The sequence below is a fragment of the Gossypium hirsutum genome, chromosome D10 (assembly GCF_007990345.1).
Source record: "Gossypium hirsutum isolate 1008001.06 chromosome D10, Gossypium_hirsutum_v2.1, whole genome shotgun sequence".
Lineage (NCBI taxonomy): Eukaryota > Viridiplantae > Streptophyta > Magnoliopsida > Malvales > Malvaceae > Gossypium > Gossypium hirsutum.
The window spans coordinates 5,981,297-5,993,412 of record NC_053446.1 but is presented as its reverse complement, the minus strand read 5'-3'; the positions used below and the strand labels follow the sequence as shown (position 1 = coordinate 5,993,412).

Sequence of the window (12,116 nt, the reverse complement as noted above, 5' to 3'; positions counted from 1 at the left end):
ATAAATCAAATTAAGAACATTAAATACATTACAATTGTTGATAATGGCGTTGTCATTAATCTTAAGTTAATATCAAGTTAACTTGTGACACCAACTCAATCAATAACATTATCAATATATATACAATTGATGGAATCAAATATTCATAATATAATTAAAAGATTAAAATAAAACTTTAATTTAGTGGTGAAGTTAAGGATTTATTAATGTAAATGGCATGGATTTAAATCTCACTATGTAATTTTTATTGGTTTTTATAAAAATTAAAAAAATTAAAATACCCTTGAATTTCGCGACACCAACTCAAGATACACAATGTAGGTGAGAGACAACATTTTATGTAAAATATTATTTTTTAAATATTTACTTAGTAATTATTATTGTTTATAATTTTTTTGAACACGTATTCATAAATTAAATATGTTAATTTGGGTTAGTTTATTCAAGACGCGAGGCACATGAATGTGAATTTGTGTTTGCCTTTGGAGAAGGAAACAATTTGATGCACCAATTAGCAAAAGCAAGAAGACGACTTGAAGGAGATAAATATTGGGTCGAGGACTTACTTGGGGCTTTGATGTCGGTTGCCTTTTGAGGAAGAATGGTGATCGACAACTGTACGCTTGATGAATTGAGGGGTGACATGGCGTATTGGCTTTTGGGTCACGATGGCCTCCATCGAACGGTGTGGAAATGTGAGTGAGTCTGTGGGAGCTGAGAGGGCCCCTTGATTTCTTTCAGCTAGTTATTTTTTGCCCCTGTTTTGTTTTTGTTTTTTTTAGCGGGCTTTTTCGCTGGTTTTCTGGTTACTTTTCTAATATACCAACAGGGCTTCATTCATGAATAACAATAGGTTTTCTATAAAAAATATAAATTCATGAAAAAGATAAAAACGTCATCAAAATAATAATTGTAATAATTTAATAGACATGATAAGTTAATCTTTTTCCAACTGAGTTGATACATGCTTAACTCGTGACACTAACTCAGTCAGAGACTTAAATAATACTATAGACTTTTAGTAATCTAAATGAAAACGTGAGAAAAGAAAAGACTATCCCACAAACTCGTTCAGTCTTTTGCCTTTCTCTTCAACCTGTTGAGCAACGCATGCATGGCTTTCTTCCACCCAAAAATATCATTTTTGAGGAAGAGTCCATGTTGATTAACAAGATGTGCAACTTAATTTACTTCTATGTGAACATGACAAAAAAAAAACAGTAATTAATTACAAGAATACAAATTATGACCTCACACTGCATGATTCTACCCCGAGATCAACTGATTTAATTCCCATTGCCAACAATCCCCATTATGTGATTGTTTTACTCAAGTAAAAAAGAAAAAAGATTTTTTGATCTTTTTTAAACTTTAGATGTCAAAGAGTAGGGGCAAAGCAATGAAATTTTGGTGAGGGGATGGAATAAGAATATAAATGGAGGGACTTGAAAATTTCATGAAAAATGGATTAAAATGTATTAAAAAAACAATATGAAAACGTAAAATTACAATAAATCCACTTTATCCAAAGGTAGCCCTTGCTTGGCCCTTTTGGATTCACCCTCCAAAATTAAAAAAAAAAATCAAAATAATATCTAGGGGTTAGGCCCCTGCCTACCTCCTTTTGGATTCTCTTTGCTAATAAGACATTGGTAGACAGTAATACCATCCCACGAACTTTTACGGTTTTCTATTTTTCTCTTCAATCTGTTGAACAATTGCATGCAGGGTTTTTATGTTGTGTAACTTAATTTACTTTACTATGAATATTGTAGAATAAACAAGAACAAAAGATGATACAGAAAAAAAAAAGCATAACTATTTAAAAAATAATTAATTACGAGGATACAATTTATGATAACCACATTATTCTGCCCTTAGATCAACGCTTTAATTCCCATTGCCAATAATCCCTTAATGCAAGTAAAAAATATGATTATTTTCGGCAATAATAATATCAATCTATGGCATGTTTAAGTTCAAATCTTATTACACATATTATATAAAATATAAAAAAGATAAAAACATTTTTATTGTAATATTTCTTACTTTGTAAAAGGAATGAGTTGAATTGAGACCTAGTTAATGGGTGATATTAACTTAACCAAATACACCCCCACCGAATGAGTAAAAAACTATAGTAAAGCTTAGATACTAATGTGGTGCGTTAAGTTCAAATTTACATATTTTAAAATTGGTTTAAAGGTAAAATTAAGATATTAAAAATCATAAATATTTATTTATTCTATAAAAAAATAATATTTTAATAATTTCAGGTGACAGAGGGTGAATGAAATGTGTAATATTTATAAAATAAATATATTGAGACAAACTTTGATTTAAAATGAAAAGAGAAGAAAAAGCATGATTAAATAGCTATGATAAGAAATCAGAATTGAGAAACCAATTTCATTTGTGCATTAGTACTAGGAAGGAACATAGACCTCTTTGTAACCAAACATCAAAACATTTTATCTCTCTCTCGCTCTGTGTATTGTTTTGTCGTGATGACGCGTTTTAATGGCGGCTAAACCTTCAATTCTTCTTCTTCTTCTGCCATAGTTTTCCTTTCTTTTAAACAGACAAAAAAAAAGTTTATATATAACATTCCTTTTCCTTTCTTTTCCTTCCATATTTTTACTTTGCTTTGCTCCTATCCTTTCCCAATGTTTTTCTTCTTCTTTCTCCTTTCTTTCGTCCTCTCTTTCTTATTCTTATTCTTTTCTTTTCACTATAAAAAACTCCATAAACAACAACTACAAGAAGAAGGCAACCCCCAGAATGAATCTGCCCTTTTGAACTGCTGTTTTCCCGATATTGTTGATACGAGGGCACAAACCCGGGGAAACGACTCTACTCATTTGCCCCATACTCTTCTTCTACAGATTATGCCTTCCGATTCTGCAAAATGGGCTGGTTTGTTTACCGGGGAAAACCAACAAAAAGGGGATGCCAGTCGGGTCGGGTCGGATCGAGATGGGGAGCGGTGTGAATCAGGTGGTGAGGATCAGAGGACGAAGAAGAAGAAGAGAAGAGGGAAGAAGAAGAGATTGGATTCCAAAAGTGAAGAAGGAAATGGTGACGGAAGGTGTAGTTGTTCAGCGCAAGAGAAGAAGGAAAAGGAAGAATCGGGTCGGGGGGATCCGGGTTGTCGGATCAAACCGGAGCTGGTTTGCTTGTACCCATTTACATCAACTGGTAGTGCTACGCAGAGGAAGATTAAGCAACATTATGACCAGCTTGTTAAGTGTCATCAAAACAAAGGATTAACATTAGCTCAGGTATTCTTTTTTTGCCTTCTTATTATCACCTTAATTTTTTTTAAAGTTTTGATGTTTTTCATTTATCTGTTTTTTTAGCTAGTAATAATCAAATCTTGTGTAGTTTGTTGCTTAAATATATGGCTTATCTTGATACTAAAGCAAGTCTCATTGTTGCTTCATATTTTAATTAATGCTTTTTTAGTTCTCTAACTATCATTAAGCCATCTGGAGAATAATTTGGTCAGGTCTTTTCTCATTTCAATCAATATTTTAAAGTTTAAATATTTGTTTTCTTTGCTTAGGAGGTAAGACTATCCCATTTGTAATTTTATGAACTTGTGTTATATCTTTTCTGCAATAAAATGTTAATAAAGAAAGAGAAGAGAGGGAGGAGAATCTGAAAACTTTTGCTTGAATTAAGTGAGGAAATCTAGGCCACATTTGGGCATTACTTGCAAACAAGGGCTTATTGTAACCGTTATTTAAGACGGTCCTCTAACTATATTGTCGGTTCTAAGTGAAATGAGCTTGAAACCGATGCTTACGTAGGGAAGGAATCAGTGAATTGAAATCTAGGCCACACTTGTACATAACTTGCAAACAAGGGCTTAATGTAACCATTACTTAAGATGTTCCTCGAACTATATTGTCGGTTCTAAGTGAAATGAACTTGAAACCGATGCTTACGTAGGGAAGGAATCAGTGAATTGAAATCTAGGCCACACTTGGATATAACTTGCAAACAAGGTTTTATTGTAACTGTTACTTAAGATAGTCCTCGAACTATATTGTCGCTTCTAAATGAAATGAACTTGAAACCGATGCTTACGTAGGGAAGGAATCAGTGAATTGAAATCTAGGCCACATTTGGACATAACTTGCAAACAGGGGTTTACTGTAACCATTACTTAAGACAGTCCTTAAACTATGTGGTCGGTTCTAAATGAAATGAACTTGAAACCAATGCTTACGTAGGGAAGGAATTGGTGAATTCCCATAAAGAACCAACCAAAGTTCGAGGGCGGTCTTAACTAACCATTACAAGAAACCCTTTTTTGCAAGGTCTTTTCATTTACATAGCTTTGATGCGCTGGTTTCAAGTTCTTTTCATTTACATATGAAAATAGCTTTGATGCTGTTACAGATACATTGAATGTGAGATGTTGGCTTTCTTTCTTTCTGGCATTTGACGGGCAGACAGACATATGTTCTTATTTTGATTACAGAAGTTTAGAAGATAGATTCTGAATTAGTCCCGAAACTTCTAGATTATGCATGAGTTAATCCTATGAGTATACTTTAAAAGTTATAGTATCAAAGAAAGTTGCTTGTACATGGTGATCATAGTTTATCCTATGAGTATACCTTACAAATGAAAGTTGATTTTAAATAACTTCTCCAAGGCAAATTCTTAGGCTCACTTTCTTTATTTAATCTCCCCTGCCCTTTCTTTATAAGGAAAATAAAATTCTGAATTCTGATACCTTCTATGGAATTTATTGTAGTTCTAATACCCACAATTGTAACATGCCATCCACCCTTTATGTAGGTTGGAGAATTTGCTAATTGCTTGATGGAGGCTAGGAATGAGTTGCAGCACAAGTAAGTTCATAGTTATTGTCATGTTTTACTAAGCTACATCTTTATTTTGGCTTTTTGAGTGTTTCCTTTTAGTTTTATTGTTATTGTTTCTGGAAAACATGCTGCTCGATTTTAATCTAATGTAATTAGCTTGCGCACTTTTTTTTTTAATTTTTTCCAAGTCCTTAACTACTTTTGTTCTGTTTATTCTCAGAATATTGAAATGCTTTCTATTTCGTTCTTCACTCCTTTAAGCTCGAACATTTTCTTAATGTTTTACCCTCGGCACCGGTTCCTATTCCTTGCCTCAAATTTCTACCATTAATCTGTTCTTTTAATGTTGGCTATCCTATTTAATTTACTGCTACGATCTTACTGCAGGTCTGAGGTGGTCAAACGTAGGTTCACAATAACAAAGGCTCTACTATTCAAAGCAGATCGATCATCATTTGATCGCCTGAGACAGCAAGTGAGTAACCATATGGAGATTAACTTATGCTTTTGGTGTGAGCTGGTTGTTATCATTAATCTTGATTCCCTCTAATAAAGATTTGCATGTTTAGATATACAAGCTAGAAATGGAACAGAAGAGATTAGAAGAGGATGCATTTGTCTATAACTGGCTCCAACAGCAACTTAAACTATCTCCGGCTTATAAGAGGGTACAATTCAGAGCTTTATTTGTTCTGTCATAGCTTCGTACCGCTTCTGCAACTAGATGAGTAAAAAGGATTATTGAAATCTTTTTCTGCTCCCCTATTATGTTAATTCAGTCTCTTATTGCAATCAGAACAGACATTATCATGGTTCTAATCTCTCTCCTTGTCTTCCAGATGCTAGAAGTTTGTACTTGCATGGAGTCAAAGGGCAAGTCCAGTGAGCCAATGGAAGACCCGGATCCTGAATTTGCTGACATTTCTTTTGAGGAGTTACTAGCTCAGGAAAAGAAGGATTCGTTTTGGTTGATTTCTCATCTTTTTAACTCCTGGTTTGTAAATTTTGTTTTCACCACTTACGATTTGACCTTTCTTCGAATGTTCCGTGCAGGCAGAAAAATGGGAAATCAAAATTAAGCTCAAACTGATGACTTCATTTGTTTAGCTAACTTGACTTTAAACCACACCACTTTTTGTAGTATGTACCTTCAAATACCTAACACTATTATTTTTCCCCAAGTTTTTGTAGCAAATCATTGTCATGACTTTTGTTTTTAACAGGCTCTCTCATGGAAGCTATTAAATGACAAAGCTCTCATCATTCTCCACCATGTTTAGCAGCCAACACTACCTTTCGAGATCGAGACATTGGCTTATTCTGTAGCTTAAAACTTTATATAGCATCAATGTGCGGGGGCTTTAGTTGATATGGTTGAGGAGTTGAGGTGTGAGTAAAGCTAATTATATATATAGCTTAAACATCTGCATCAGCTATGAATAGAGGGGTTGGTGTTATTGTAGATTATACAGAACTTGAAGATGTATCCTACTCTTTAATATCAAGTTTACTGTTTTAACGTAGTTGATAAATGCCTTCGGTAGCTATTGTGTCTAACTGCAGACTCATGTATATTGTGTGTTCTCATGTCATATTATGTTCAAGGTATTATATAATTTACAACCTTGAGATAAAAAATAAGAGGACCGATAATGGAGCAAGTAATGAACACCTAAAAATTAAAGGGGCCGATACTCAGCAATACAAGACTTTAGAGACTTTTATTAATTTAAATCACATTCTACATCTCTGAGTCTTTCGTTGTTCTCTTTAATCTATTGAGCAACACATGCATGGTTTTTTTCCACTCAAAATGGAATTGGCTAGTTCCCAACGTTAGAAGACTCTAAAGACTTTTAATAATCTAAATGACAAAATGAGAATAGACAAACTATCCACACATTCTCTGTGTCTTTTTTCTTCAATCTGCAGTGCAACACATGTAGGGCTTTCTTCCACCCAAAATTAATCATCGTCAAGGGAGGTAACATGTTGAGTAAGAAGATGCATGACCTGATTTGCTTCTCTACAAATATGGCGAACAAACAAGAATGGAGCCATAACTATTTTAGAAATCAATTAGTTATGAGAATGCAAATTATCACCATACATGTTACCACCATATGGTTTCCCCTCTCTTTTTTAAAAATTGTTGGATGCAAATAAATTCATAGAAACTTTGGACATTATTTTGGATATTATTCTGATTATGCTCTAGAATAATTAATTCTTACCATACTTATTTAGATGTGTATTAATCGACTTAAAATTGTGATTATATTTGTATTTGTGACTTAAAAAAAGTGATTTATCCATAGTGTATACTTTTGCACAATAAATGCATCAAATATAACTTCATTATTTATATAATAAAAAATTAACATTAATAAACGACTAAGATATTTTTTTACTGAAATAAATTTTCATTCCCTCATAAAGATAATAGTACAATCAATATAATGTAGTAAGTAGTAAAAGTCAGTTAAAAAGTAACGCCTAGAAATTAAATAGATCAACAATTTTGCAACAACAAAAGAAAGAAAGAGAAGAGACTATCATACAAACTTTCTCGGTCTTCAATCTGAAGATGGCACAACCTAATTTACTTCTATGTGAACATGGCAAAACAACAAAAATGAAAGATAACACAGAAAAAATATAATTATTTAAGAAACCAATTAATTAGGAGAAGAATACAAATTATGACCCTATATGTTGACACCATATGATTCCCCCCACTAGCTTCTTAAATTTTGGATGCCAATGAGACCTTGGTTTTATACTGGTTATGCTATGCAATCGTTAAATCTTGTTATAGTTATTTAAATGAGTAGTCATCGTGAGATTTATTGATGGTATATAAGTATGCACTCTATTTGCATCAAATACAGATTCATTATTTATATAATTAAAAAAGATAATATGGAAATTAAGATATGGAATAAGTAACAAAAGCAACACCTAGAAATTAAAGGGATCAATTAGCTTCTAGCAATAGAAAAGTTTAGAAACTTTTAATAATATAAACGTCAAAATAAGAAAAGAAAAGGCCGTCCTACAAAATTAAGCCACGGTTAGACACAACTTGCAAACAATGGTTGATTGTAACGGTTACATAAGATTGTCCTCGAACTATGTAGTAATCTTGTGGTTGGTTCTTTATGAGCATTGGTTTCTATTGCAGTAAATGGAATGCATTTCATAAGCTGGTCATTTAATTCTTTAGAGAATACCTACAATGAGAGGATTAATCAATGTTGGTGGTGGTTGATACCTTGATTACGACAAAAGAAAAAAGGGTTTGTTAGTTAAGCTCAACATTAGTAACTTGTTATCTTCAAATTGTGCTCAGCCTTCTGCCCTCATATTTCCACCAACTTAAGACCCAAACCCCTTTCCTCTTTTCTTTCGAAGCCTCTGTTTCTCTTTCTTTCAAGGTTTTTTTCCTCCCAGGCCATTGATGCCTCACCCCAAGGTGTTCCCTTCCCGGCTACTTCTTCCTTTACTTGTTTTCATGTTATATTGTGTGTTTTTGTACAATTTGTTTCCTTTCGTCTTTGGTGGGTGTTTCTTCTTTGAATTGTCATCTCCATAAGTGCCTAGGGTCATAGGTTATTATACAAAATGCATTAAGAAGTATTGGGTGTCTTTCCAACAAGGAAAAAGAACAACTAGAGGAATTATTTGGAAATTGAAATTCATGGATTTGGTAAGGGTTGAGTTTGTGTTGGATTAAGGTCCTAAGGATTCTCATTAAATTTTGAATTGCATGTTTTCATTTCATGAGTACTTTAATACAGTGATGGATCGTGAGATTAAGTTTTAAGGAGCCTAGTAAAATATTTAAAAAATTTAAGAGTTCAATGAGAATTTTTTTAAAAAAAATTGGGGGTTTAATTGAAGTTTTTGTGAGATTAATGAGAATTTTCAAAAATTCTTAGAGAACTTAATTGAAATTTTAAGTAATATTAGAAAGTATAATGAAAATTTTTAAAAACTTGAAAAATTATCTTAAAACTTTGACGGAAAATGAAATTTTTCTAAAAAAAATTGAGAGGTCTAATTAAAATTTTCTAAAACTTTTTTAAAAAAGAATCAAAATTTTCCAAAATTTGCGTCTAGGCCCGAAAAGGATCTGCCTCTGCTCACACGGCAGGCCTTTGATATTGATGCTAACGTGGGCATGATACAACTGCCAACAAGTTCTTACAAAGATGATGTTGAATTTTGAGGCGGAGTTGGTGTGGCACAAAGTCTCATCTTCCTATTTAGTACTGCTAGAACCATCAATCTGAATGAATTTGTGTATTCCATTCGCAACAGTAACATATAGAGATTTTACAGACTTTTAATAATCTAAAAAGGTAAAGTATTATATATGTGTTCCTGTTTTGGTCATTCAATTTAAAAAATTTTACTTTAAGCACTAACGTTTCATATTTTCCTCACTCATCATTAAATTGATAACGGAAAATCTTTTTTCAATTGGTATAATAACACATTTACTCCTTAATACTTACATATTCTATCAATCTAGAATTGATCCTAATTCTAAATAATTCAATAAATTTAACCTTTCATATTTACAAGTTCTAACAATTTGATCCTTAAACTTCCTGACCAAAGTTTTCAGCTTTTAAAACATTAGCATTCCACGTCTATAAATTTGTAAAACCCAAAAATAAAAAGAAAGAAAAAGAACAGATTTAATTGATAGACACACATCTAGCTCGTGCAATTTATCCTAATAATTAATTGATTCACGAATTTGATTGTATATATTAATTAATATATATTTTATGATTTTGTATAAATTGTATAATCAATATTATAATTAAGTTTAAATCATTTTATATATTTTGTGTTTCAATATATTATTTGATAAAATTAATGTCTTAAATCATTATTATATATATATGGTATATATAATTTCCTAGATTAAACATACATGGAAAGGTGTTTATAAAATCTACTTGTAAAAAATATTTTATTTTAAAAAAATGTTTCTAAAATTTGTTTAATTTTCTAAGAAACCTGTTTTCAATTTTTTAAAAGTTTAATTTTTATTAATCTATTTAATAGTTTAAATTTTAAATTCAAGTATGCTTTTGGCAAAAAAAAAAATCTAAGTGTGCTAGCTAAAAGATTAAATTATTTTTAGTTTATTTGTAGTTGGATGGTTACCAATGTAGTTTATCCTAAAAAGAACACTAGAAACTCACATCTATAAATTACAAAATGATTAAATATATTTTAATAAGATATACACACATTTAGCCTGTGCATTGTACAAGTCTATTTTATTGCATGGGATATAAAAGGGTGTCTTTGTTTTCTTAGGATGTCCCTTGTATTGCTTACAAATCATATACTTATTGGGCTAAGTGATAAAAATTATAGGTAGCATTCTAAATTGATAGAATAGGTAAGTATTGAGGATTAAATGTGTTATTATACCAATTAGAAAAAGACTTTACGTTATCAATTTAACGGAACAAATTCAAATGCTAGTACTTAAATTGAAAAAATTTAAAGTTGGGTGACTAAAACAGGAACGCAGACATAGTTGAGTGACCATTTGCCTAAATGACAATGTGAAAAGAAAAAAAGAAAGGAAAAGGCTATCCTACAAATTCTCTCATTCTTCTGCTATTCTCTTTAATATATTTAAGCAATGCATGCATGGATTTTTTCCACTAAAAAATGATCGGTTGGGAGAGAGTCCATGTTGAGTAAGAAGATTTAAGAAATCAATTATGACCCACATGATTCCCCCTCTCATTTTTTTTTTCTTTAATTTGGATGTCAACGAGACTTTAGTTTGATGCTGATTATGCTATGTAATGGCTAACATTTGTCATAGTTATCCGAATGTATATTATTTGAATTGTAATTATGATTATAATTTTTAAAAAATTGATGTATGATCATGCACTATAAATGCTTCTGGATCATCATATGGCGGAGTGTTTCTTGAAAATCGCTTGAAACGATCCTATTGGTTGAGGAAGAAACACCATTTTTGAGGTTGAAAGACTTTTCATTTCTTTTTCTTCTGGTTTTTAATATCATGGTTTGTTGCGAGATGTTTCCGTTTATTTGTAATCTTTGTGGAGATGTTTTTGCCCCCAACTTAATAAATCTTTCCACCGTTTATTTCAAAATAAAATCTTGTTCATAGGGATACTATTTAACTTGTACTTGTATTTGTACTTGTAACTTAATTGATTGATAATGTAATTAAAAAGAAATAAGATTCAAAGATTCTATCAACTTCTTATGATCTTGGACAGTAACAAAAATGAATTAAAAAGTAACACCAACTAGTTTGCAGCAACAAAAGACTCTAGAAATTTTTAATAATCTAAATGGCAAAAGCAAGTAAAGAAAGAAAAGACTATCCTACAAATTCTTTCTTGAATTTGAAAATTTTTGCCTAAATCAAGTGCGGAAATGTAGGCCAGAGTTGGACACAACTTGCAAACAAAAATTGATTGTGACGGTACTTGTTTCTATTGAAGTGAAAGGAGACTTATGAAAGGGTTCCACTTAATTTGTTAACAGATATCTCTAGACAATCACATTTAAAATGGAAATAAAATAAAATAATAACAACTTCATTTGAATTTAGAATTGAAAAATTAGATGGATGCAGCTACAGAAAGGGTGAATGTGAGATGATGAACTAAAATTTTCCAGCACTGGAAAAGAACTAGATTGCTGGCTTTCATTTGGCAAGATATAATCCAAAGTTATTCATATGTATACAGAACTTCAACTCAATTGGTGTTTTAACTGAGTTGATAAATACATCTCGATTGAAATAACAAAAGAAGATACTATTCTACTAATTCTCCCGGTGAGCATGGACCTTTTTCCACTAAAATTAATCAGTTGAGAGAGAGTTTATCTTGAGCAAGAACATGTACAACTTAATTTACTTCGGACATGACGGAATAAATAAGAATGAAAGATAACATGAAAAAATATATAACTATTCAAGAAATCAATTCGTTATGAAAATGCAAATTATGACACCACAATATGTTGACCACCACATGATTCTGGTGTATAATTATGCATGTTAAGTGTATCAAATATAAATTCATTATCTATGATTCATGTTCAGAGTTTGCGACTGTACTTCTTAATAATATTGTCTCTAAGATTCAAATCCGCATTCTCCCTTTAAAAATGTAATATGTCTTATTATTGCATCCAACTTATTATTATTTCAAAAAATTAATTTTCATCTTAATTAGTTAAATTTTAAATTTA

General features: G+C 31.4%; 1 protein-coding gene across 1 annotated transcript; it reads left to right on the top strand.

Annotated features, from left to right (window-relative positions):
* The first annotated feature begins 2,351 nt into the window (after positions 1-2,351).
* On the top strand, positions 2,352-6,361 carry LOC107916372 (uncharacterized). The gene is made up of 7 exons (XM_016845637.2): positions 2,352-3,281; positions 4,813-4,865; positions 5,226-5,313; positions 5,408-5,506; positions 5,678-5,805; positions 5,892-5,978; positions 6,062-6,361. Exons 1-6 carry the CDS (start codon positions 2,667-2,669, stop codon positions 5,926-5,928), a joined length of 1,020 nt encoding a protein of 339 aa, XP_016701126.1. The 5' UTR covers positions 2,352-2,666; the 3' UTR covers positions 5,929-5,978; positions 6,062-6,361.
* The last annotated feature ends 5,755 nt before the right edge of the window (positions 6,362-12,116 follow it).